This window comes from Chrysemys picta, chromosome 8 (assembly GCF_011386835.1).
Source record: "Chrysemys picta bellii isolate R12L10 chromosome 8, ASM1138683v2, whole genome shotgun sequence".
Taxonomy (NCBI): Eukaryota; Metazoa; Chordata; order Testudines; family Emydidae; genus Chrysemys; species Chrysemys picta.
This window is the reverse complement of record NC_088798.1, coordinates 55,102,517-55,130,476: the sequence shown is the minus strand read 5'-3', so window position 1 is coordinate 55,130,476 and position 27,960 is coordinate 55,102,517. Positions and strand designations below refer to the sequence as shown.

Below are 27,960 nucleotides of genomic sequence, written 5' to 3'. Positions count from 1 at the left end.
CCACTCAACTTCCGCCCCCTGCTCAGAACCTGGCCACCTCCCTGCTCGGATTCGCCCCCTTTGCCCCTTTTTAACCCCTGTAAATAGCAGTCAGCAGATTTTTTACGGCTAATAAGGGCAAGGTGAAGGGCAGTGGCTTCAGCAGATGTTACTGAGCATGCTCAGTTCGTGTGACCATACACAAATAAATATGCCTTTTTTTAACCCCTGTAAATAGCAGTCAGCAGATTTTTTACGGCTAATAAGGGCAAGGTGAGGGGCAGTGGCGTCAGCAGATGTACTGAGCATGCTCAGTACACCATAAGTAGCACATTCCTATGGAGAGCAATTTAATACACTACACCGGCCCTGATCAGTGCTGGGCAGCTGCCGAGCTGTGATTGTCCTTCTTTCTTCCCCTTCCTCTCCCGAGCGCCAACATTTCTCCCGCTCCCTAACCACAACTGAAAACTATCACCACCAGCAGCAGCAAAACAGGTAACCACCCCCTTGCTCGTTCGCTTGTCCAGGAGGGCAGCGCCCATCCGCACCCGTGGTAGTGGCGGGGTTGTGAACTCTGGCAGGACGGTGACTGTTCTCACAAGGGTATAATGCCCCTCCCCCCCGTCCCGTCCCGACTAGGACTTTGGCCACGACCATAATACTTAACAAGGGTGACAAGGAACCAGGTCTGCAATGGGCAGTGGGGGGCCCGGCGGGGCTTTAACGCCGCAGCCCTGGGCACGGAGCACCCCCATCCGGAGAAGAGCAGTTTGATCGGGGAGCAAATCCTGCGGCTGGGGTCCTGGGGATGATGAGTGCCGGCTTAGGGCAGGGCTTCAGCTGCTGTTAGTGAGCATGTGCAGCCCCTCCAGGCATGCTCAGCAATAAAAAGGAAGCCACAGCGGCTCGAGGGAGCAGAGTCAGACACCAGACCAGTCTCGCTGCCGAGGTCCAGGGGAGGCAGCGCGGTGTGCTGGCCACAGGGGGTCACTCTGCAGGTGAGGACAGACTGACACAGGCCGGGTGGGCAGGACAGCAGACTCATTGCAGTGGGGGGCAGGCTCTGCAGAGTTGCGGAGAAACTCAGATTCTTAAAGGGGGGGCAGACTGGCCGAGTCTTGGAAAGGGGGAGACAGACAGACCGGCTTTCTGAGAGTGACTGAGGGGGTGGTGTGTGGAGCTCGGGGGGGGGGGGGGGGGGAAGAGAGACTGAGTTTCTGAGCAGCGTGGTTGTAGCAGATTTTGTCCCCTTTCCCCATCCCCTGTAAAGCTCATGTGATGCTGTTATCTCTGGGCTGGAGCTGTTCACCCAATGTGCAAATCAGCATGTTCTCAAGAGAGCCTGTGCTCTGTGCTGTTTCAATTATTTCCATACTATGTGTACTCAGGGCAAAACCTGTTAGAAAGTAGCTTTGTATTAACAGGACTCACAATCCACTGTGGGTGAGTAGGGGTGCCAATGCCATCTGCTTCTGTTGAATCGAATCTTTAATTTATAGAAGAATTTAGTTTCTAGCCCTTATGATTATGAAGACAACCTCCCAAAGCTGAGCCACGAGTAACCATTGCAGTGTTGAAGTCTTATGTCCTCAGATATGCCACTCCAGGGGGGAGGGATAGCTCAGTGGTTTGAGCATTGGTCTGCTTAAACCAGAGGTCTCAAACTCAAATGACCATGAGGACTAGTACATTGGCCCGAGGGCTGCATTACTGACACCTCTCCCCCGTGCTGCCCTCGGCCCCACCCCCACTCCACCCCTTCCACGAGGCCCTGCCCTTGCCCTGCTTCTTTCCCACCTCTTCCCTGCCCCCATTCCAACCCCTTCCCTGAAATCCCCACCCCACCTCTGCCCCCTCCCTGCCCCCAGGGGGGGCAGGAGGGGTGTGGTGGGGGCTAAGGGCAGGGAGTTGGTGTGTGGGGTGCAGGAGGGGGTGAGGGGTACAGCAAGGGGTCAGGGTGCAGGGTGAGGCAGGGGGATCAGGGCAGTGGGTTGGGATGCAAGAGGAGTGTGGGATGGGGCAGGGGGTTCAGGGCAGGGGGTTTGGCTGCAGGAGGAGTTTGGGGGGCAGGATCTGGCCTGGCGCATCTGCAGGGCCGGCTTTAGGCCAATTCCACCAATTCTCCCGAATCGGGCCTCGCGCCTAAGAGGGCCCCGCGGCCAGTGGCAGGGCTGCCGGGGTGGGGGCAAGTGGCCGAGAATCCCTTCCGTGGCTAGAGGCTCCTTTTTAATTTTTACTCACCCGGCAGCGCTCCAGGTCTTCGGCGACACTTCAGCAGCAGGTCCTTCACTCGCTCTGGGTCTTCGGCAGCACTTCGGCAGCAGGTCCTTCAGTGCCACCAAAGACCGGGAGCGAGTGAAGGACAAACCGCCGAAGACTACGAGTGCCGCCCGGTGAGTACAAGCCCCAGGTGTTTTTTTACGTATTTTTTCTTTTTTCAGTCATCCTTGCCGGGGCCCCGTCAAAACTGTTCGAATCGGGCCCCGCACTTCCTAAAGCCGGCTCTGCGCGTCTGCCCTGCCCCCCGCAAGAGGCTGGAACATGGGAAAGGAGGGGCGGAGGGGCTGTGTGTGGCTGTTGCTTGAGGCACTGCCTCCAGCAGCTCCCATTGGCCGCAGTTCCCTATTCCTGGCCAATTGAAGCTGCTGGGGCGCTGCCTGAAGCAACAGCCACACACAGCTCCTCCACCCCCCCCCCCCTTCCAGCCTCTTCCCGGAGCTGCGCAGGGCAGGCCAGACAAGCAGGGACCGTGACCTGCTCCTGGTGCATGTCTGGCCAGAGCTGCGCTGGTAGACACTGGGGGAGGGCTCGCGGGCAGCAGAAAATCACCCTGAGGGCTGCATGTTTGAGACCCCTGGCTTAAACCCAGGGTTGTGAATTTAATCCTTGAGTGGCCATTTAGGGAACTGGGGTAAAAATCTGTCTGGGGATTGGCCCTGCTTTGAGCAGGGGGTTGGACTAGATGACCTCCTGAGGTCCCTCCCAACCCTGCTTCTATGAATACTGCTCAGAAATGTAACTGGGACAAACTGGATACATTTTGTTCTGATACTGTAGACGAAGTTGGAAACAGCAGTAGAGAAAGTCATGGAGGAGAAGGCACCATAAGGCTGCTATGCTACCTCTTTCCCACAGTAGAGACTTCTCTGTCCAGCAGGAGAAGAATTCTCCTTTTCCCAACCTTTCCAAGAGGAGAGAGAGGCTGAGGGTGGGGCTGGGGCCATGTTTGGAATAACAGTAATGAGTGGTGGGTAAATTTTGTAAAGAGAAGTAGAATTGACCAGGCTCAGAAGTGACTTTTCAATCACTTGATTCCGGGCCACCCAGAAGGGGGGGCAAGTGGGGCAATAGGCCCCGGGCCCTGCAGGGGCCCCCACGAGTATGTCGGAGGCTCCCCCCACCTCCGTCATCCCCCATTCCCCGGCATCTCAGCTGGTAAGGGGGCGGGGCTGCGAGCTGTGGGCGGGAATTCAGGCCCTCCTGGAGACATCACGCTGCTGCAGCACTGTCCGGGGCCGCTCCTGGACACGGTGGGCTGAGGCTCCGGGAGAGGGGGTAAGCGGCATGGTAAGGAGCCGGGGCCGGGCACCCCCCTGACCTCATCCCCCACAGCCCTGACCCCCCAGCTTTGAGCCCAGCCCCTCTGAGCCAGGTACCTCCCTGACCCCATCCCCCCACAGCCCTGACCCCCAACTCCGAGCCCAGCCCCTCTGAGCTGAGCACCCCCCTGATCCCCAGCTCCCCTGAGCCCAGCCCCTCTGATCCGGCTACCCCCCTGACCCCAGCTCCCCACAACCCTGAGCCAGCCCTTGTGAGCCAGGTACCCCCCCGACCCAATTACCCCCACAGCCTTGACCCCCAGCTCCGAGCCCAGCCCCTGTGCGCCAGGCACCCTCCTGACCCCAGCTGCCCACAGCCCTGAGCCCAGCCCCTGTGAGCCAGGTACCTCCCCTGACCCCATTACCCTCACAGCCCTGACCCCCAGCTCTGAGCCCAGCCCCTCTGAGCCGGACACCCCCCCTGACCCCATCTCCCCACAGCCCTGAGCCCAGCCCCTATGAGCCGGGCACCCTCCAACCCAGAGCCCAGCTCCCCACCCAGCCCTGGGCAACAGCAGCACCACCCCCAGGCAGCGACAGTCCGTTGGCACCAACCATCACCCAGCAACAGCCCATTATGTAATTGCAAATGTATACATACTATTAAAGTATTTAATGTTTTTAAATGTATTTAGTGTATTTTCAAATTATTACAAATTAATTTTTGAATGTATTTCACTGGTTATTTTTTACATTTCCAAATACATGTTACTATAGTATTGCAGCTTTTTTTATGGAAGGGGCCCCCGAAATTGCTTTGCCCCAGGCCCCCTGAATCCTCTGGGCAGCCCTGACTTGATTTCCCACTATCTCCAACCCAAGTAGACGCTATAGAGTTCTTCAGGGATTATGTCCATATGAAATGTTAAATTTGGTGGCTTAGCTCCCTTGATAAAAATGTGCTTATATTTTTTTCCCCTTTATATTGTTTGACATGCATTTTTTCCACTCCGTCCCCAGACCTCAAAAATGGTGTTAGAGATTTTGCTTCCAGAAATTCTCTTTTCAAACAGAGACCCAGACATAAGTACTGTCTGGCCCAAAGGTGAATGTTTTAGGAAGTGATGCACATATGAAAACGGGAGATTCAAAGAGAAACTGCCTATGAACTAGACCTGTACCAGGTGCTACCAATCTTATGCTCAGACCTTGCCTGCTACAGTAACCCCATCTGCACAGATCTGCAGAAAACTGCACAGTCGTCTTTTCTCAAAAGAAACTTACAAAGTCCACCTGTTCCAGGCTTTGCCTGTAGAGCTTTGTCAGTAACAGAATTTACTCAAAATATATATTTTGCTTGTCTTTCTGACTTCTCCCAACAGCTCCATGGCATCCCCAAAGAGATTGCAGGGTCTCACAGCAGCTACAATCACTCCAATGACTCCAGATGGGTAAATATTACCTCTCCCCACCAAAAGAGTTGCTGTCAATGACAATTAATGTATTGTGAACTTTTCCCCAGAACCTTACATTTTCCTACTTGCTTTTCTGCAACTATTTTTTTTTTAAGTTAACTTTCTAACCGTGTTCAACATCCCAAGAAGACAAAGGTTTGTGAAGGCTTTTGTTTGACTGACTAATCCCCTTCCTTACAGTCCTGCAGTACTAGGAGCAGAGGTTAATTTTGTGGTGGGCAGCTTACTCCGAGTCTAGACTGGCTCTCGGAAGAAAAGAAAAAAAAAAAAAAACCATCAGGTTGGTTACACTGTAAAAATGGAGCTGCTCAACCTTACCTGACTTTGATAAGTGCTTTGAGATCTAGGTTTGTACAGTGTTATGTCGGTATTTACACCACTCCTTTTGACTTGTAAACTGAGAAGATTTCATCTGGAGTTATTGAGAGGCCATAAATATGGAATTCAACCCTGATTATTCTTCTCACAAGCAAAATGAAGACTGTCCCTTTCTCTCTTTATCCAACCAAAGAGAAAGGGCGAAGTAACATCCACCAGATGCCATTAACAGCCTGCATCCTGTAACTATGAAGGATGGTTTGCTTAGCTACTTCTTACAGTAGTAGAGTGTATTTATACAAATAACTTCTATTTTTTTTAGTGCCCAGAAGTTATTCATAACGCTTCCCTTCTCAAAAGTGCTTAGTTTAATTACCAAAAAAGACACAGTGGATTACAGCAACAAACAATTGGTCAGGAGGCAGTGGGGGAATTAAAAGAAAGAGGCATGAAAGTTAGAACTGCACATCTAAATGATCCTGTGACCTCTTTTGGCCTATAAATAAATATCCATATGTGTACATACACACTTCTTTAAAATGGATTTTTAAAAATTGTTTTATAATCCCACACCTCTTTAAATTGGGGTCAAGGTTGCTGAAATGAACACCCAAACTGTGGCCTTGAGGGCACATGGGAACAGGGAGTGTGGGTGGCTTCAGTCTCTTCTCAGGGGACATGGGAGCAGTTAGCAGAGAAGCATCAGGTGACTGTAGACCTGCTCATTATGGTGAGAGCCCAGACCATGCATTCAAGTGGTAAATTGAGTGGGAGGGAGGGTAGGCAAGGTTTCAAAGTGTGTGCGTGTGTTGGGGGAGTGTAACTGGGTGGCTTGATCTTAAGGGCTGGATGGAGGGCCTACAGCTAGTCACCCCAGATCATGAAGGAGTAACACCTAGGTTGAATCAGGATGCAGAGAATGGCTGCAGCACAATATTCTCTGATCTCACACACCTCCCTATCTCCCCCACTCTCACTGGTGTAAAGTGATCTTCATGTAAGGGAGAATCAGGCCCCATCTGCCACTCTGACATTGGCTCACTACCCACATAGTCAGAATAACTAAAAGGTTCTAGTGGTGACTAATTTAAAATCTGAACCTGATAGAGATGCTGTGATTACACATGCTGTCTGTCTCGCCAGTTTAAGGACAGCTAGACTGTTAGCATTTTGAGTCACACTCCTATGTCCAAAGGGGAACTGTATGGCTGATCAAGAACACTACATATTTCATCTTGTTTGGGAACGCTGCATTTCTCTTCTCCCCCTCCCCCCCCCGGCAGATATTGAATTGGGAGCTTTTTTTTTTTTTTTTTTTTAATCTTGAGCATTCCATTCCAACCTTAACTCTCCTTAAATTACAATGTACAATACAAGAAACACTTAATAATCTGAGCATGGTAGAGCTGCTGGAAATGAGTCACTGTATTTTAATAGGGCAGGAAAAAACCCACAAAGCATCTTCAGTAGCAGAGGTAAGTGGCTGTGCCAGCGGGTCTTGTTTTGTCTCTCTTGTGTTAAAGCCAAGACCACAGACCGTTCCGTCCCTTAAAGGGGTTAAATGGTGAGCATCCAAGAATGTAATGTGGGGGGGGAAACTGTTTTTCCAGTAATTTTACTCTGAGCCTTTCATCCTAAATGATGTCTTCGTGTGCTCGACAAATTACAAGCATGCAGCACACCAGTAAGATGCAGGGAGTGTGGGAAAGTGGCACTGGCAACCATCTAGCACACTGTAGAATACAGATGGGGAGGGTAAGGGAAATTTTGACCGAGAACGCTGGAGTTTCTCTGTTCTTTGTTTAATTCTGTGACAGCAAAAATGGATCACAGCAGAACTGGTCAAGATTTCTCAAGAAGTCTAAGTTATATGGAATAAAACCTTTCCATAAAGGTCACCATTGTTTGAGCAGCTCTAGATCATAGTCTGTCTCAGTGATTTCTGTACTCCAGCATGTACCATTTAAAATTCAGACAATGGTTTTTAAGTAATCTTTCTGCAGATTAAGCCTGGATCCTGAGCAACGAGTTGTTCTCTTCCCGTCTCTCACCTGACCACCAGTAACACACGTTCTGCAGAGAAATTATACCTCTGACACAGGCACAATCCCATTGTCTTCATTAAGTTTGCACAGATTGGAATTTAGCATACAATATCTGGGAGGGGCTCTGCAGGGCAAGCAGCAGTAAAGAGTAGTGAAAATATATGGGTTAGAAACTGTAAAATTGTCAAGGTATGGGCTAGGTCCTCAGCTGATGCTAATTTACATCATCTGAGGATTTGGTTCTCTGCTTGCCACTGAAGTGAGCAGCTATGACTGAATACGCAAACGAATAGCTCTGTCAAAGCAATAGTACTACTTTTACCTAGTCACTTTTCATTTAGACCTGCAGTCTTAAAGCACTACAAGATATTAAATGTTTGCCCAGGGGAGAAAGGGCCTTTATTGTGGGTTTTTTTTCAGATACAGAAAAAACAAACAACTGCCTAGAATTGTTTAGCCACCTCTGAAGGCCTGAGTGAACCCTGTTGGCAATTGGAGACTTTGGTGTCTGAGAGTCTACTAGTTTCAAAACATAACTAAGCTTGGTATCCCTCCTAGCTACACTTTATTCCGGGCTTACCCCATGTTCCTTAGATCAATGGGTCTCAAACTTTTTTTTTTTTTTTTTTTTTTTTTTTTTTTTTTTTTTGCGGACCACTTGAAAATTGCTGAGGGTCTCGGCGGACCACTTAATGATCTATCCAAATATTGTTTGTACTGTTCGCTAACTATTATAAAGCACTCTAGATAAAAGCGCTATTTGGTCTACAAATAAAAGCACACAACTCAAATTTTAATATCAGTAGTCTTACCTTTCCAATGCGATGGATGTGCCCTCTCTCTCCCCCACCATGGCAGCTCCGAGCTGGGGCTAGGAAGGAGGGGGAATCTCTCCCCAGCCCTGGAGCTGGGGAAAGTTGCCTTTTTTTTTTTTTTTTTTTTTTTTTTTTTTCTCTCTAGCCGCCACAGCCCTGCACATCCCAAATTCCCTCCACCCTCTCTTCTCACCCCACTGCCCCCCCCACCTACCTCCTATTCCTGCCTCCCCAAGGCCACCACCTTACCTTACATGTAAGTCTTTTCAGCAGTTCCCATAAGTAGGTGGGTGGAGGGGTGAAAGTAGAAACAGGGTCTTGCTGGTATGGGGCTGGGTTGGGGCTGGCTCACTAGTAAGTGCCCTCCCTCTCCCCCGCCAGGATAGCAGCAGTAGCTGGGGGCTCCGGCAGCAGTTTATTTAAAGGGCCCCGGGCCCTTTAAATTGCTGCCGGAGACCCCAGCTGCCACTGCTGCTCTGGCAGCTATTTAAAGGGCCAGGGCCTCTCCTGCTTCTACTGTCCTGGCCCTTTAAATAGCCCCTAGGGTAGCGTACTGGCTTACTTTCCCCTCTGGGTGGGTGGCCCTTCATTCTCTTGTGTGTAGCCGCCCAGGCGTGCACCTTAGAGGGAACTAGCCGCAGACAACCTGAATGGAGCTCACTGACCACTGGTGGTCCACGGACCACAGTTTGAGAACCTCTGCTGTAGCACTTTCCAGAAGTCAGAGCCAGCCTGGTGGCTGCTGTGTGCTCAGAAGGGCAGTGGTTATGAGACAGAATCAGGTAAACTTGAAAAATAGCGTTCCTATCAAGTCTTCTATCTATATCTATATAAATTTTAAAGGCATTAATAAATTGTAGCAATAGAACACGTGAAGCTTTGTGGTTCTGATCGCTGAATATCTGGGTCTTATAGTTCTGTGAATCTCATGCTCTAGGAATCCCAATTTAGGTCTCACATACAGGACGCTTTCTAATCTGGCGTTCTCAGCCCAAATACCCTGTTCAGAAGCTTTATGTATAGAGGTCTCCACAATTCAGGAAGAGGGCAGATGAATTTTTTTTAAGCTAGATTTCATACTCCCAACCCCTCTAGGTTATTAGAGGGAAACCTGTTAGAACTTGAACTTGGTCAGGGATTCCTTAAACACATGTTATTTCTGTCTTCCCCTTTTTCGTTTTCTTTCTTTTCAGAGAAATTAACCTCTCTGTGATTGGGCAATATGTGGATTATCTTGTAAAAGAGCAGGGTGTGAAGAACATTTTTGGTAAGTCTTAAGCAGTGAATTGTGCTTCTTGTCAGCCAAGAGCTGTGAGGCAATGGAATATGGGGATGGGAGCATTATAAACGTGCACTTAAGTGGAAGAGATCATAGCCTATTCTTTAGGCAAAAACAGATTCCTAAACTCCCAGTTATGTGCAGGATAGAGCAGAAGATGAGAATGTTACTGGAGTGGGGAAGGAAGCAGAGACCACTACTAGATAATGCCATATTAGGGCATTAAGAAGGATCAAAGCAGTGACAGAAAAGACCCATCTGAATGATTCTATCCACATGCTTGGACAAGATGTGGTCACCTGATGGACAACATTGGATATGAGAGAGATGCGTTTATTCAAATCATATTTATTCAGTAGGCACCTTTATCAAATGAGCTTCAAGTCCATTGTTCTCTTACAAGGATTTCTTCCTTTCTGATTGTGTTGGCCTAGGAGGGTGTGACGGTGCTGCCCAGCTGAGGTCACTCAATCAGGGTGAACTGCAAACAAAACAGGACAGACAAACCCCAAATGCTGGTGGTTATTCCAATACTTAGATTTACCAAGCCAGCACAAAACAGCTTCTGTAGTACCTCACTGGTTACTCAGAAGTCCAAACCACGCAGTTCTCTTAAAGTACCCAGCCTCAGGCCTCCATCCAGACACACACGTCAGATATGATGATTACTGAGAATCTTATCTTATCATATAAAAGAGAAAGTTCTTCCAATCCCAAAGGATCAGCCATATACCCAGGTCCAATTATAACTTAGATCTTACCCAAAATACACACTATTAGCCAATGCTTATTAACTAAGCTAAAATTTCTTAAAGAAAAGAGAGGGAGTGTTGGTTAAAAGATATATATATATATGAGAGAGAGACTTGAATTCAATTCTTGAGGTTCAGATATCTAGTAGAGGTGAGTTTGTAGTTGCCAAAAGTCCTTTTAGAAATAGTCCATAGGTTACATTCCAATGTTCATATTCAGGGTGGCTCCAGTCAATGACTGGGGATCTCAATCCTTGTGGCTCAAGGTTTCCCCCTCTTGAAACCCAAAGAAGTTCTGAGACGCAGCAGGATTGTGTCCCAGGGTTCTTAGACATTTCCAGCCGTCTTTCGGCCTGAGAAAACACTAGGCTTAATTCTCCCTCCAAACATCCTGGCAATTAGCACAGGGTAACTTATTCATTAAACAGTTCAGATACAGGTTACCACAACCTTCAAAGAGACATATAGACAATAATACTGTTTCACTCAAATATCATTATAAATGTTAATTCCTTTTTTGATCTTTGAATTAAAGTTATAGCAATAGACAAGACTTGTTTGCTTACATCACAAGACCTGAGCAAACATCTACCCCTGAGATCTCTAACAATGCAGACTTGCATTTCAAAGCTCTTTTCATTTACATATCTTTCTAACCAGTCCTTAAGGTTCAAACATGGGTTAGGTCAGTCTGTGAGTTAACTCTTTCTGGCCCTATAAATTTGTTAGTCTCTAAGGTGCCACAAGTCCTCCTGTTCTTCTTTCTGGCCCTGTCACCTTTCAATGAGATATTATATTATACTCCTAACATCACAGAGGGCATATGCATTTAACTCTTTCAGTGCTATAGTCTCTCTCTCTCATATATATCACACACAAATTCCGCATGTTTAACTAAAGCACTTTTTAAAAAAAAGTTTATTTAAATCAGTGCAAACCCTTGTGTGGACTTGCATATCTGTTTACAACTGTTCAATATTAGGTTAGTTTGTGTGATTAAATTTCAATAATGGTCTTTAGTCAAACCAGTGCAACTTCTCTGTATAGGCCAGGCCTTAGAGTGTGTTGTGTTCTGCTTGAAACAGTGAATGGCACAACAGGAGAAGGGCTGTCACTGAGCACCCAGGAGAGGAAGCAGCTGGCAGAGGAGTGGGTGACCAAAGGGAAAAACAAGTGAGTAGCTCTAAGGAAACTTGTCTGTTCACCTAGACATTACTGCTTGTCTAAGCAAAGGGTGCACCCTCTAATTACTTCCTCTATTTTCTTTCCCTGGCCCTTTTATCAAGATGTTGTTGGTGTTGTCAAAATAAGGGACTATAGAAATGCTTATGGAGGCATGTGGAAGAGAGGCGGTTTTGGAAACGCCCTCTTCCTGTTGCTTAAGTTGGGGGAAGGGAAAGTAATAAGGGATGTGAAAATGAGACCATCTTTGCTGCTTTTATGTTGCCTTAACACCGACATGAGAGCCTCACCATCTTTGTATGTATTTATCTTTTCAACACCCCTGTGCGGCAGGGCAGTGCTGTTATCCCCATTGAACAAATGGGGAAACTGAGGCACAGAGACTAAGTGACTTGCCCAAAACCACACCAGAAGTCTGTCGCAGAGCAGGAAATTGGCCTCATGTCTTCTGTGTCCCACGTTACAACTCTAATCACTGGACCATCCATCTTCTTGGATGTTTTGCATATTCTCATATCACTCACCTTTGCGCTGTCTCTAACGTCCATGTTGAAAGTGAGTTGTGGGGAGGTGAGAGATGGGGAGGGGGAGAGTGGAATTGTGGGGAAGGGACAGTGAAAATGCGGGGGGGGGGAGAAGTGACAGAGGCGGAAAACATTTTCACTGAATTTTTCTTTTGGGTTTAAACTTTCTGGGCTTCTCTTTAGAGGGAGAAAGAGGGGAAACAAAAATGGGTGGAGTTTTTCCTTGAAGTAGGGGTATCTTAGTAACTCTTGTTCAAGTTTGAGTTAAAAAAAATTCTGGATTCAGGTTTTTTTTTTGGGGGGGGGAGGGGGTTTATTGCTGAATAACTCAAAAAATTCCTATAGAAAGTTTAAGGGGGAGGAAAAAGAATTTTGAAAATTTCCCATGAAAAATTATTTATTTTATTTTTTTAGCCTACTCTGTGTGACTCTCTAAGCTTGCTGCATACAATGGGCCTGATTCTCCACAGCCTTGTATCTGGTGTATTCATTTCTACTGATGCAAAATGGTGTCAGATATTGCAGATCAGAATGTTTAGCCCTTTACATGGGGGAAGAGACTACACAAGAGACAATGCAGGGGAGAATCTGGCCCACTGCTTCAGGAAGATCACTTGGCCAGCATGTGGCAGCTCTGGTGATGAGGATCTGAGAGAGCTGCAGAAGTAAGATTGTGGGATCAGGGTGTCGAACACCTCTGGGTGGAGGAGGGTACTGGAAAGAAGTGTTGGATGTGTGGCTGAACTTTTTGCTATACTCTAAAACTTTGTTTCTAGATCCCCTTTAGTTTGTATCCCCACTTCAATGAAGTATCTGCTGTGTGGACAAATAGAGGACATAATTGAGTTACCCAGACTGTCTGTCTGGCATTTTCCCCCCACATTTAAATTCCCATAAACCAAAAAATAAACAGCAACCTTTCAATCTTTCTCTGTGTAGGTTGGATCATGTGATCATTCACGTGGGAGCATTAAGTCTACCAGAGGCAAAGGAACTGGTGCGTGTGTGAATTGTCTCTTGGCCTCCTTCCTTTGTCTTTCCATAACCTTCTATATGAATGGGTTGATCCCCTTTTCTTTTCTGAGTTTATGTGCTTACTGACATGTGCTCTTTCCATGTTATGCTGTCTTGGTCCTGGAGGATCCTGAGGGTACATCTACATGGCAATAAAACACTGGCCTGGGTCAGCTGACTCAGGCTCACAGGGCTTGGGCTGTAGGGCTATAAAATTGCAGTGTAGACGTTTTAACTCAGGCTGGAGCCTGGGTTCTCAGACCCGCCCACCTCACAGGGTCCGAGAGCCCAGGCTCCACTCCAAGCCCAAATGTCTATACTGCAGTTTTATAGCCCTGCAGCCCAAGCCCAGTGAGCCTGTGTCAGCTGACCTGAGCCAGCCATGGGTATTTTATCAACATAGTCATATCCCTGAGTCTTTGAGCACACAAGCATTGGATCTAATCAGACTGAGTTGGTTTGCTCTACTAGCATCTCCTGGACAGCTGTCAGGTTATACAGAGTTTGTTTGTATTGCTACAGGGCCTAGAATGCCCTTTCATGGACCAGGACCCCATTGCACTAGGTGCTGTACAAGCACAGAATATGTTACAAATAGATTCTCCGCCACCATTTTACTGGGGGTGGGGGGGACTTCTAAATGTGACCTGACACCCCTCATGTGAACGGCCCTATTCATCTCAGTAATATAATTAATGACCATTGTAAATTGTATGACCCACTTCGTTGTGGGTCACTTTAGGATAAACCTCAGGCTCCCCTGGGATTGAGGCTCTCTTGATTTGGTTAACTGGAGGAGCCAGCCAGGCTCCTCTTCACTGCACTCTGGTTGGGGGAAGGTTTAATGAATGGAGGCTTTTGCCCTTTGAGGCTTCGTCCTAAGGGATGAGCTCGTGTCATGAAGTTGCATCAGCTTGTCATGAGGGGATGTTGCTGCCTCATTGACGTATCAAGTAGCATCTGCTGTGCCCTGAAAATTCTCAGGTACCCTTTAACATTCCACCAGGTAGGCATGCAGGATGTGGGGTCAGCATTCAACATTGGGATACTCCTGGAGAAAAGGTAGCAATTAGAAAATTGCTATAGATGTAGTGCTGTCTGGGACAAAAAAATACCCTCCACACCAGCCTATGTTGCAAGGAAATAGTGTCGTTAGTGCTAAGAGAGTGACACTATGATGATGGGCATATGTTAGAAAAACCTAGTTAGGCTTATGATTTTTGAGCAATCCCTAAAGCACAGGCTACTGGTAACATGGCTCCCCTATATCTGCACTTTATTCCTTTGTTTTCCCCCCAGGGCCTCCACTCCTCATTTCCTCCTCTTCTTTGTTTCTTAGGGGGCTTCCATACTCTCTCCTGTCTTCTGACTCAATCTCTCTCTGTCGGCCCCTGTTCACTTGTGCACTGTCTTGCTCGCGCTCACTCACACACACATGTTCTCAGGCCCAGATGGTCCACTCCTGGCCACTTCAGGGGATGTGGGACTCTTAAAGGCATGTTGTAGTTGAAGGAAGGGAAAATTCTTGAAGAACCTGATGGTGCCAGAGAGCAGGATTCTATTCCCTGCTTTTACCACTTACTTCCTGTGTGACTTGAGCAAGTCGCTTAACCTGTCTGTCTCCCAATGTGTAGAATGGGGTCAGTGATGCTAACCTATTTCTTGGGAGATGGGAGCTGTAAGGATGGAGGACCGTTCATTAATCAGACAGAGGTAATAGATATGTGTTTTGTTTAGAAACAGAGGTAGTGCATTACCTTGATGGAAGGGCCCCTTCATCCCTGGCAAAACTGGCACAACTCCCATTAACTTCAGGGCTGAACTTGTTTCATAATGTACAACTTGCTTCTAAGAGTTTAATTCATAGCGGTGGAATAGATTGATGTGGTTCTTCTTCACTATGTGCATGATAGAAACACATGCAGTGCATGCACCTTTGATACATTCTGTTCTTTCCTATTCAGGCCAAACATGCAGCTGCAATAGGAGCCAGTGGTATCGCTGGGATCGCACCCTTTTTTTTCAAACCTACAAACAAAGGTGAGCAGAGACATCTGTGGCCATCACATCCACAGAGCCCTTTTTCTTCTGCAGTTTACCACACATTCAGGCTGTCAGCAGTATGATATGGTAAAGGGAGGTCATGGTTTTTTTAGAGATCTGTGGCAGCAATGCTGCTGTAGTTGGTCAGAGCATCTGTATCTTTGCTATATGGTTCCTCAATGATAAAACTTCCTTTATAGTGCTTATATTCCTCCTTCAGGTGTTGGGTTTTTTCTAAGAGAGCAGGTAATCGAGTTTTAACATAGGTCCTGTGTTATAGGCTCCTCCTTTACCCTCTGCTGCTCTGGCTCAGAATGTAACCGTCCTCACTGTCATATGGACATTCTTTTGGAAACCATTTCTGGAAATAACATTGTTTGTTCGAATGCCAGTGGTGTGTTTGGTCTTGGTCATAAGTGAAACTAATTGATGATCTCTTGATGCCTACTGGACACACCAAATTGCATACATTACATTGGCATATTTGACAGTTTCTGCGGAAGCACAGGAGAGGATTAACAGGGCCAGTGCATATTATTTGTGAGGTGCAGAACTACTTGGGAGCAGATCAGAGCGGAGGATAAATGATAGAGCTGTGTAGAAGAAGCTTGCAAAACTCTGACCCTAGCCAGTGTTATCAATTTGTGAGATTAGCCCAAAATGAAATAACCTGTTTTGTTGTATAAAAACCAAGAGACAACATGTAATATGAAGGAATTACACTGGCCCAGTGGGTTTGAAATAATCATGTTTACTAATCTTATAAACCATTCAAGGCCTAGCTACATATATACACTACTGTTCTGTTGGCTTCTGAAACCTAGACAGTGAGGAACACTAGAGAGCTCACAAACTATTAAAAGCATAGTACCCAATTCCTATATCCTGGACCTATTAAGTGCAGAAGAGAGAGAAATAGTGTCTCCTTAGAGATAGGGTGACCAGATAGCAAGTGTGAAAAATCGGGACAGAGGGTGGGGGTAATAGGCACTGTGACGGGTTGGATCACAGAACCCCCCCTTGGGAGCTGCCACCCGATGTGCCAAGACTACCTCTGCTCCTGCTTTCCCTGCCAGCTCGGAAACCCAGCACCCTGTCTTGCTAAGCCAGACACTCCTGTCTACTCCAACAAAGACCCAGGGTCTGAATTACTTCCCCCAAAGCTGCAGGTTTACCTGAAAGCAGTTAACAGAAGTGTTCCTGTCTTTAACACTCATATGCCCAACTCCCAATGGGGTCTAAACCCAAATAAATCCGTTTTACCCTGTGTAAAGCTTATGCAGGGTAAACTCATAAATTGCTTGCCCTCTAGAAGACACAGAGAGAGAGAGATGCATGGCTGTTTGCCCCCCCAGCTATTAATACATACTCTGGGTTAATTAATCAGTAAAGTGACTTTATTAAATACAGAAAGCAGGATTTAAGTGGTTTCAAGTAGTAACAGACAGAACAAAATAAGTCACCAAGCAAAATAAAATAAAATGCGCAAATCTATGTCTAATCAAACTGAATACAGATAAGATCCTCACCAGTTCCAGAATGCTCCCTTTTACAGACTAATCTTTTAGCTTGGGTCCAGCAATCACTCACACCTCTTGCACACTGTCCTTTGTTCCAGTTTTTTTCAAATAGCCTCTCCACCCTCCAGGATATCTCTTTAGCCAGCTGAAGACAAAATGGAGGGGTCTCCCAGGGGTTTAAATAGACTTTCTCTTATGGGTGGAGACCCCCTCCTCACTCCTATGCAAAGTCCAGCTCCAAGATGGAGTTTAGGAGTCACCTGGGCAAGTCTCATGTCCATGCATGACTCAGTCTTTACAGGTAGCAACTGTTGTTTACATGCTACCTTGAATGTCCTCAAGTAGACTTCTTATGTGGATGGAGCATTCCAAGATCCATTGTCCTTTAAATGTTTCTTGATTAGGTACTTAATTTGCACATTCCTTTCTCCAGGAATTGACCAATGCTCTACTAAGGTTTAGAAATCAAGCCAGGACACAGCCAACATTCATAACTTTGAATACAAAAATGATACTTGCATACAAATAGGATTAATACATTCAGTAGATCATAACCTTTACGGAGATATGTTACATGGCATATGTAGCATAAAACACATTCTAAGCATATTTCCATAAAGCCTTATGGGAGGTACTGTCACAGGCACCTGTGTGTGGTGTTTTTAAAAAAAAAAAAAAAAAAAAAAAAAGCCCCAAATATCTGGACTGTCCCAATAAAATTGGTCACCCTACTTAGAGATGGCTTAGAGTAGGTCACCCTACTTAGAGATGGCTTGCTGATAAGTCTATGAACCTGAACTCCCCTTTATGTGGATGACCTCCTTCCCTTGCCTCAGAGTCTGATTGCCTTCTTTCACTGCCTCTTTCAGATACACTGGTTGCTTTCTTACGGGAAGTTGCATCTGAAGCCCCTGGCATTCCATTTTATTACTATCACATTCCTCCTTTAACAGGTGTAAAGAGTAAGTATATTGCTCGTTCAGTGACTCTTGCTCCTATTACATGCAGACTTTCCCTGTTCAAGGGATTTACTCAGAAAACAGTTGGTGAATCTAGAATTAAAAAACACATTTAGCTTGTCTACATTAGAAAATGTTACTGTGCTGAAACAGGATTGAATGGTCAAGTAGGTGCTGTACTTGGTGGGGAAGGAGAATTAATAACTCTTGACATCAAGAAGGATGAAGTATTTAATGCCTATTTTGCTTCAGTCTTAACTTTTTTTAGTAAATGGTGACCAGATACTCAACACAATTAATACACCGGACCCTCGCTAGAACACGTGTCTATATAGCACAAATTTGCATACAACATGGTCACAGCCATGGATCCCAAATTGAATTACTTTAATTGCAATTAATTTTAACACGGTCCCCATGTTAACGCAGTACCATGCATGGATACCAAATCCCGCATTCTAGTGAGGGTCTGGTGTATTAATAAGGGGGAAGGAACTCAAGCCAAAATAGGGAAAGAGCAGATTAAACTAAACAATATTTAGATAAGTTAGACATATTCAAGTCAGCCAGGCCTGATGAAATTCATTCTAGGGTACTTAAGGAACTAGCTGAAGCAATCTCAGAACCATTAGCAATTACCTTAGAGAACTCATGGATGATGGGTGAAAGGCGAACATAGTGCCTATCTATAAAAAGGGGAACAAAGAGGACCTTGGGAATCCTAGACCAATCAGCCTAACTTCAGTACGTGGAAGGATACTGAAACAAATTATTAAAAAATCAATTTCTAAACATATAGAGGATAAGAGTTATAAAGAATAGCAAGCATGGATTTTTCAAGAACAAATCATGCAAAACCAACCGAATTTCCTTCTTTGACAGAGTTATTGGCTTAGTGGGTGGGGAGGAAGCAACAGATGTGATTGTAAGGCTTTTGACATGGTCTCACATGATGATCTCCTAAGCAAACTAGGGAAATGTGGTTCAGATTAAATTACTATAAGGTGAGTCTGGAACTGGTTGAAAAGCCATACTCCAAGAGTAGTTATGAATGCCTTGCTATCAAACAGAGGACCTATTTATTGGGCTCTCAGAGGAGTCAGTCCTGAGTCTGGTACTACTCAATATTTTTATTAATGACTTGGATAATGGAGTAGAGAGGATGCTTATAAAATTTGCAGATAACACCAAACTGAGAAGGGTTGCAAGCACTTTGGAGGACAGGATTAGATAGGGTTACTGTACGTCCGGATTTTCCTGGACATGTCCGGCTTTTTGGGCCTCAAATCCCTGTCCGGGGGGAAATCCCAAAAAGCCGAACATGTCCAGGAAAATAGGGAGGGGCCGGGGGCGCTCGGCGGTGCGGGGCTGCTCGGTTGGGGGCTGGCCCGGGGCCAGGGCCCGAGCCGAGCCAGGCTGGAGACGCTGGGGCCGGGGCCGGCCGCCAGAGGGAGCCGCTCGGTTGGGGGGGCCAGAGTGGGCCGCGCCTCCTTCCCCCCCCCCCCCCCACAGCTTACCTGCTGTCTGCTTCAGGCTTCCCACAAATCAAATGTTCGTGGGAAGCAGGGGAGGGGGCGGAGTTGGGGCGGGGCTGGGGCCCCGTGGAGTGTCCTCTTTTTGGACACTCAAAATATGATAACCCTAGGATTAGAATTCAAAACAACCTTGACAAATGGGACAATTGATATGAAATCAACAAGATGAAATTCAATTAAGACAAGTGCAAAGTACAACAGTTAGGAAAAAATCAAATGCCCAAGCACAAAATGGGGAATAACTGGCTAGGTGGTAGTACTGCTGAAAAGGATCTGGGGTCACAAATTTAATGAGTCCTCAATGTGATGCAGTTGCAAAAAAGGCTAATCTAAGTCTGAGGTGTATTAACAGGTGTACCTCCCATGTCTGGTTGTACGCAAGACTTGGGAGATAATTGTCCCACTCTACTCTGCATTGGTGAGGCTTCAGCTGGAGTACTGTGTCCGGTTCTAGGCATCACTCTTTAGTAAAGATGTGGATAAATTAGAGATCATCCAGAAGAGAGCAACAAAAATGGTAAACATTTAGAAAACCTATTCTCCAAGGAAAGGTTAAAACAGGACATGTTTTAGTCTTGAGAAAAGAAGACTGAGGGGCGGACCTGATAACACCTGAAGTATGTTAAGGGCTGTTACCAAGATGACTGTGATCGGTTTTCCATGCTCAGTGGAGGTAGGAGCAGAAGTAATGGGCTTACTCTGCAGCAAGGGAGATTTAGGTTAGATGTTAGGAAAACCTTTCTAACTCTAAGGGTGGTTAAGCTCTGGAATAGGCTTCCTAGGGAGGTTGTGGAATCCCTACTATTGGAGGTTTTTAGGAACAGGCTGGACAAACACCTGTTCAGGATGGTCTTGGTTTACTTGGTCCTGCCTCAGCATAGGCAGCTGGGCTAGATGACTTCTGGAGGTCCCGTCCAGCCCTACGCTCCTATGAGTCTATAAGATGAAACGAAGCTGACTATAACATCGTGACCAGTGTAGACCAGGACAAGTTACATTTAGCATCATGTCTGCTAACCATGGTTAAACCCTGCTTCCAGCAACCTTTCACCACACCTAGCTGACAGTGATAACCTCCACTTGTGCTGTTCAATACTGACCGCATAGTCCTGGTTAGCTAACTGAAGTACTAATCACATTCAGCCACAATAAATTTTTCTAATGTAGACAAGTCCAGACAAGTTAGCAATGCAGCTGAGAATTGAACTTAAGTTTTTTGACTCCCTTGCTCTAGGCAACAGACCGTATAGCCACTTTGAATATATTTGTAAAGTGTAGCTGCCAGTTCATTTCTGAACTGCTTATCTAACTGTATTTCGCAGTTTCTGAACTAAGATTAATACTCAAGAAGGAAATAAGACATCTGATAGATATTAATGAAATCACTGCTGTGTAACAGGGCACAAGCCAGGAAATAGACAGTGGGGGGAAAAAAAGAAAATGCAGGTAGCAGAATTATAGAAACTGTTCAGCTTTGATGTGGATGTGTCCCACATGATCTTGCTTATTGTCAATAAGCAGCAAGTATGTAATACGGGAGTAGATATAAATGAGAGGGGGTAGTGACAATTCTATATCAATGGTACATTTCTCCTAACATGCATTTGTGCATCTCTTCATATATTCCAGAGTTACTTTACTGGTTCCTTTCAAGCTATTTAAGTAACCAAGCTCTTGCATTTAAACCGTAAAGAAAATGTTGGAAAGCAACAAGTCTGCCTCTGATTACCTCGTGTGAGGGGAGGGAAGGGACCTGACTCTGCTCAAATGAAGAATAGTAAGGCTTGAGTGACAATGATGACCCTTTGAGGAGGAGATCAGGGACATCTTATGTGACTGGAATGTGTTTCTTGATGTGAGATTGTTGTTCTGTGCAGTTCGTGTTGAGGAGCTGCTGGATGGTATAAAAGAACAGATCCCCACCTTCCAGGGGGTGAAGTTCAGTGACACAGACCTCTTGGACTTCGCACAGTGTGTGAAGAACAACAAAGAGCAATTTGTGCTACTCTATGGGGTGGATGAGGTAAGGGGCTCCACTTTTAATGATCTCCTCTAAAAACCATGTGGCTTATGCTAAGACACATCCTGGTTCCAACCTGAACAATTACTACCCAGTGCAAATTGAATTCTAGCCATGTTCAGGACCGCGACTTGTACTGCTCATTCTTCCTTTGCTTTTTATTATATGAAGTAAAAATGCTTTTTTCCGCCCCCCCCACAAACTAGCATCTGCTGAGTGCACTGGCAATAGGAGCATCTGGGGCAGTTGGAAGGTCAGTCTTTTTGCATTCCTGCTCCATTTGTTGCCATATTTACCACTATCTGTCTATGTATTGTAATTATATGGCCCCCATTACTGTAATACCCTGAGTACCTCACAATCTTTGTATTTATTTATCCTCACAACATTGCTGTGAGGCAGGGTTGGACTATTACCCTCTTTACTGAGGGGAACTGAAGTTCAGAGAGACTTCTGTGTGATCTTGGGGAAAGTGGAGAAGGGACTCGAACCTAGGTCAGGGTCAGTGTTTAAGCACTAGACAACCCTTCCTCCACCACTGAGGAGGCGTAAATGAGTTACCATACCATATTGCAATTCGTGTGTACAATATATAAATCACAAGTGACAAGTAAACAAAGTGATTGTTCCCTAGAATGGCTAACTGATTGTTTTGTTCTTGGAAAAACAATGTCATTTGTAAAGGATGATGGGAAGAAAACACTTAATTGTAACACTTTTTTTAATTGGGAACAATCATGCTTTTAAGGCTCCACTATATACAATATGTTTCAGACCATGTGGAATTTCTAGCTCAGAATGATTACGTTCTGAAAACAAAATATTGCACTAGAAAGCCTGGGACTTCATGTTTGTTCTGGTTGTGGTGGCTGCTCTAAGCACCTCTTTGTGTAACTGAGTTTACTTTGTTTTTTTTGGCAGCACATACAACTATCTGGGCAAAAAAAACAACTTGATGTTGGAGGCTTTTGCAAAGCAAGACCTTGCATTAGCACAACGGTATCAGGTACAGCATCTTTACCTGCTCACAGTGGGAGTGTCCTCACTCCGCTTCCCTAAACTTCTCTTCACTGGGCACCATTCATTCTGTGGCTTCCCACCACCACCACCACTTTAACCACCTAATCTCTGACCACTGTGTTCACACACACACAAACAATCTGTTTGTCTGGTACACAGCTCCCCTTTTCTCAAACCAATCCAGGCACAAACCCCACTATTTTAACTAGCCAAGGCACAGCTCACCTTTCTTCCCCTTGTGTAACCTCCCCTTCAGCCCCCAAAACCCTATGTGGAATGGGCACTGTCCATCTCTTCCCTCATAAACAGCCTAACCTAGATAGGTCTGTTTGTTTCCCCCAGTCACATACATGTTTTGGCTTAGGCACAACCTGTTCTAGGATCTTCTTGTCCCATTTCCAATCAATGTTCTTCTCATCCACCCTCCTTCCTCTTCCCTTCCTGTCCGTGTGCACACACCTACCTGCTGACTAGTCTGGAGACTGCCTCCTGCCTTTCTAACCTGGCTGAACACCCCCTTGCTGATTGATAACCACCATTCAAATACTCTCCATCTATAGGGCTCCATGCCCAATCTCTTTTAAGGGGTGGGTGTCCTAGTTGTCTTTTTAACCATTCCAGATGGGTCACTGTCCACTCTACTCACTTTTTAACTAGTCTTGGCAGTTTCTTGCCCCTCCCTCATCAGTTGCTTATGGGGAAGGGAGGTAAGGCTGGACCAAGCATCATCTCTTTCCTTCTTGTTTCTCTTCTCCTGCTTCCCCTCCACCTCCCCCACACCACTGAGATTGGGCTTTCTTCCTGGTTAACAGTAGGCAATAGCATTCTGCACAAGGGTTCTCCATCATGCAGGGTTTCTCAGGTCACTATGCCATTACCCTTCTTGCTCAACATGTCGGAGGCCATAGCGATGGTGTAGTCAATATGCAAATGATACACAATTTTCTATCGCAGTCTTGGGCAGCTGGGACACTTCTCCTTTGTTCTAAAAGAGAGGGACTGGTGGCAGGAGCGTGTGTGTGTGTGTGTGTGGTGGGGCTATGTTCAACAAAGGGTCCTCTACTCCGGAAAGGACTTCCTGTCTGGAAGTCTAGAAGGGCACGGTGCACCAGTTTCCGCAGACTGTTGTGTTAAGGGCGAAGTTGAATAATGAGGATAGCCTGAATGGGGAGTGGCTCATTGAGGTGGGAGCAGTTCAATGTGGGGGTTTGGAGCTGTGGATGATCTTGTTTACTTAAGAAGGCATGTCAAATGTACTGGGGACTTTCCCTTTGCTATGTCATGTGTATAATTGTTGTTATACAAGCATCCAGAGCTGTTAGAATAAGTCTTGTAAATATGAAGAAGTGAATTAAAAAATACTGTCTGTTTCTCTTCTAGTTCTGTACTGGAGAATTTCTCAGCTTTGTATTCAAACTAGGTAGGTGCTGCAATATCTTCCTCCCTCACTGTGTTGTAAAACAGGAACTGAAAATCCATGAGCTTCACTGAAGCTTCCAGGTCCCTGCAACAAGAGAAGCTCCCTTCTGAAAGGTCTTGTGCAAAGAGAGACCTCACATCTGCTGTTACTGCTTGAGTTATCAGCAGTTGGAAGTTCAATGACTGAGCTGGTAAAGCACATCCAGAAAGATTCTACTCACTCTTCCCTCCTTTCTCCAGGCTCTCTGACAAATTCCCCAACTTCAAAAAACAATTTTTTTTTATCCTGACTATCTATTTTTCTTAAGTCCACTCTGTCACTCTTACTGAGTGTTCTCAATCCCGGACAAGATAATAAAGTGCCCTGATGACAAAGCACGGGGGGGCCTGATTCTCCCCTTTTGTTGTGTGGCAAGGCACCTTCTCGGTCTCACCAGGCTCCGCTGCTTTTAGCCTTGGTGAGACAGGCTTGGATAAAACAGTCCCTCTTGGTTGCACAGGGGAAGTCCGTTCCTTCTCTCCACCAGTCTTTTGGGAGGGAATGCAGCCTCCCCTCCTGGTGAGGCTCGCTGTCTCACTGCGCCTAACCTACTACCAGCATGACTCCTTCTCTCCCTCCCCTTCTTCTCCCAACAGGGAGGGTGTAAAAGGGTCTCGGGCAGCCCTTAGTTGGAATCAGCTGATCCTAATTGACCTCAATTAGGGAGGAGAGGACAATCAGGCCCAAGAATCTAAACATCCATTTATGAGAAGAATAAGTGTTTTTACATTGTAGGCCTACTCCCCTTGTGCTTTCAAAACTGTATCTATTGACTTTGCTGGCAAAAATACATATTTTCTCCTGTTAACCCTGCAGAGCCATCACCGCTTTGGGCGAGAGAGGCAGATTCTTTCTGGTTTGCACATAATCAAGAGAATGATTAACTGAATTCTAACTACAGAATCTGTATTACTACTTTCAGAGTAGGAGCCATGTTAGTCTAGTACTTCTGATACTATATGTAAACCACAAAGGACATGGTTGGGCTTTCGGTTCCTAGGTTGTTTGCTGGGCTGAGAGTTAGATGATACATTTTATCTATAAAGATTACCCTAATTTGATCTGGAAGTATGGGAACCCTCCCAAAGCCACACTCTGAGTCACTTTTCAGAGCATAAGCATGCATTACTAAGGAAATATTGTACTTGGGGCATTTTGGAGGAAAATATGGGTAGCGAAGAGTGGTTTGTATTGTAATACAGGATGGATATTAACTCTGTTTTCTGTCTGCAAACATCACTTGCTGATTACATCTTTCTCCCTTGTGGGAATTTAAACTCTGGCCATATTCTAGGGTTTCACAAGAGATGGAATAGTTGATGCGGTTGGTATTTTAGAGCCCTCTGTAGTGACTATCTTTTATTTAAGTGATATATTTAAGTAACCTGCCTTTTTCTTTTGCCTACCTAGGTTTTGGTGTTGCACAGACTAAAGCAGTCATGACTTTTACCTCAGGGATTCCAATGGGTCCCCCACGGCTTCCACTCCTGAGTGCCTCTGTAGATTTTATTGAGAAAGCAAAAGCTAAAATGGAGAGCCTGATTGTGTGACTGTCCCAGCAGTTGATCTGATATTAATGTGGATCTGGAGGTTTGGGGCCTCTGCTTTTGTGATTCATCACTCAAAGGGTTCTCCTTGGGGGACACACTGACTCAATGAGATTTCCATCAGTGAATTTGTAATAAGTGGTTTCCTAACAGGGATGGCCTTGTTAGCCTATGTCTTGCTTTCTTTCCTTTAGCATTACCCAAAGGGGGAACCTTTTATAATACAGGTGAATTCTGTTTATCTGAATGGCCTGGAGGACATCCGAGACCTTTGGATAACCAGGTGTTCAGATAAATGGAAGTGCTATTTTTAGCTGCAGTTTCACAGGTCTGGTCTACACTTCAAACTGAGGTCAGCCTAGCTACGTTGTTAAGATGCCCTAATCTCTCTGGTAGATGTGGCTAGGTTAATGGAAGAATTCTTCTGTTGACCTAGCTACTACCTCTCGGAGAGGTGGATTACGCCTATTGAGGGGAAACCCCCTTCTGTCGCTGTAGGAAACGCCTACGCTATGGTGCTCCAGCGGCACAGTTCCAGTGTCATATCAGTGCTGCCTGAGTGGCTGTAGTGTAGACAAAGCCACTGTTTCATGCTGCAGTGATGCAGACCCAGAGGGAGGAGGGGCAAAAAGGATCTGGTATCGCTGCGGAATGAAAGGGCGGGAGGGTGAGGGGGAAGGCAAAGAGGAGGATGACAGAGAAAAGAAAGGAGGTAGAGGGGAAGGAGCCGCAGGAGACAGGAGCCTTCTTGACAGCCCAGGATTCCACAAGCACCAGTACAAATACTGTAGTGAGGGGTACAGCTGCCTGGCTCCCTCCCCCACAGCTGTAAGTGCTAGAACCAAGGAGGTTCTTGTCTCCTGCAGCTATTTCTCCCCTCTCTTAACTACATTTTGGATCCCCAGGAGTGTGATCTGAAAGAACAGTGTATTTCCCCCATGCACTTAATGAGCCGCTAAGAGGTTATCTGAATGAGCACAATTAATCGGGATATTCAGTTAATTGAAATTTGAACTTTGCCTGTAGTTGCCTCTGCCCTATGGTGCACAAAAGCAAGGTATGCTTCTAATGAAGCAAACGTATAAGGGTATGCCTGTACGGAAAATGCTACAGCAGCACAGCTGCAGTACTTCAGCGTAGACACTACTTACCCCGATGGAAGGGGTTGACATAAGTTATACCAACATAAGTGGTAGTGTAGACATAGCCTGACTCTCTGCTGAGGAGGAAGGTTCCTTGCTGGAATTCTGAGTTCCTCTGGAAAGGGAAGAGGACTCTCCGACTTCCAGAATTTCCATCTACTATGACAGTCCCAACCCCCTCCCTCTTACCCCCCCCCCCCCCGACACTTTTTATGATGCTGGGACGTGGGTGAAGTAATGTGCCTCTTGTACTCTGACATGATATCATTCTGCTCAGCCTGGTATTTTAGTGCAGCTGTTATGTCATATAAACCTATAAAAACTCCATTTTTACCAGTGAGTAAAAGGAATCAGGTTAATGTGCCCAGAACTCCCAGAAGACATTCTTCTTCCATAAGCTTCTTTCCCTTTATCTCTCCCCTCCATTTTCTTGCTCTCCCTGTATTTCCTCAAACAAAAAAATTAACTCTTTTGTGACAGAAGGCACTTGCTCCATCTTGTTTCCAGCATGTGCTGGCTAAAGCAGCACCAGGAATTGAACCAGAAGTTCTACATGGCAATGCAAAGCACTACCACTTCTTACAAATGTCACTTATTGCTGATGTTAAGGGGCCCTCTACACATATTGGACCTAATGCACCACTACACTCTGTGTATTTGTTTACACCTTGGCAAAATGCTACCATCTAGGTACCTGGAGAATTTTGATTTGGTAGCATTTTATACCCACTTTGCATAGGTAAGAATGACTGCACGTACAAGGCAGGGAGAATCAGGTCTGAGAATCTGATCTGTTGCTATTTTAGTATCCAAGGATTCTGGGTAACCTGGAGAGGAACATTCCATTAACTTCAGTTTGGCAGTAATAATCTCACTTTCTATCTGCAGAACACAAACTGTAGAAGCCCTGACTGAGTTAGATGATTGACAAGATTTTTCTCCTGAATCTGTAAGGCATGTAGGTAAGCTTCCCTGGTGGGTCAAACATGGAAGAAGGTGGCCTCTGAAATAGCAAAGAGCACTGCACATTTGAAACTGTTCCTTGCACAACCAACCATTGATTGGCGCAAGCGTGCTGAGAGCCAACATGATAAAAATCATAGAAAAAAATAAGACTGTGCACACTCCCAGATTCAGCTATTTTAGGAGAACTCTACTGTGTATTCCTTAAAGCTTTTACTTTGATGTTTTTAGGTTCTCTAATCCAAATGAGATTCTCTATTGCTGTTCCAATGTTATGCACATAACAATACACTGTTACTTACTTTCTGCATATTTTAATATAATGTATAGATGCATCTAAGCATGAGATCTTCAATTGAATAACTTTTCTAACAGACCCAAATTATTCCTGGTATTTTAAGTCTGTCTCGGTCTGCTTATACAAATCTCCAGATATTAAACTGTGTTTACATCTTTGTTTAACGTTTCAATGAAATTTCTGTATATTTTCTTAGTGATCATTAAAAGCATTCTTAAAAACCTCTGCCTCTGTTTCCTCCTTGGAAAAATGCTCTTGAGGGGGCAGAGGTGGATGGGGCAGAGGGGACTGTTTTCTAGTCTTTCAAAATTTAGTAATATCTTCCCCTTCCTCTCATGCTCCTTCAGAAAGATAATCTTAAGGATGGATGCTGCAAGCACTTAAGCACATGCTTAACTTTACCCATGTTAGTAGTCCTACTGAAGTCAATGATACATCTTGCATGAATAAAGTTTAAGCACAAATATGCCAGCAAGATCAGAATCTAATCTCCTCCTTTAAAACTCAAGTCTGGGAAAGATTGTGCCTG

The 27,960-nt window shown here is 45.6% G+C and overlaps 1 protein-coding gene across 3 annotated transcripts; it reads left to right on the top strand.

The window, feature by feature from the left end:
- The first annotated feature begins 309 nt into the window (after positions 1–309).
- Positions 310–27,652, top strand: NPL (N-acetylneuraminate pyruvate lyase). Of its 3 annotated transcripts, none has more exons than XM_005290747.5 (12): positions 310–477; positions 4,904–4,972; positions 9,368–9,441; positions 11,291–11,378; positions 12,851–12,908; positions 14,890–14,965; positions 17,358–17,450; positions 20,860–21,005; positions 21,209–21,255; positions 21,924–22,008; positions 23,403–23,442; positions 24,892–27,652. In XM_005290747.5, exons 2-12 carry the CDS (start codon positions 4,908–4,910, stop codon positions 25,029–25,031), a joined length of 912 nt encoding a protein of 303 aa, XP_005290804.1. In that variant the 5' UTR covers positions 310–477; positions 4,904–4,907; the 3' UTR covers positions 25,032–27,652. The 3 variants fall into 3 exon arrangements, with proteins under 3 accessions (XP_005290804.1, XP_008164795.1, XP_065410551.1); XM_008166573.4 differs by lacking the exon at positions 310–477 and adding an exon at positions 606–980; XM_065554479.1 differs by lacking the exons at positions 310–477; positions 21,209–21,255 and adding an exon at positions 606–980.
- Positions 27,653–27,960: the final 308 nt, after the last annotated feature.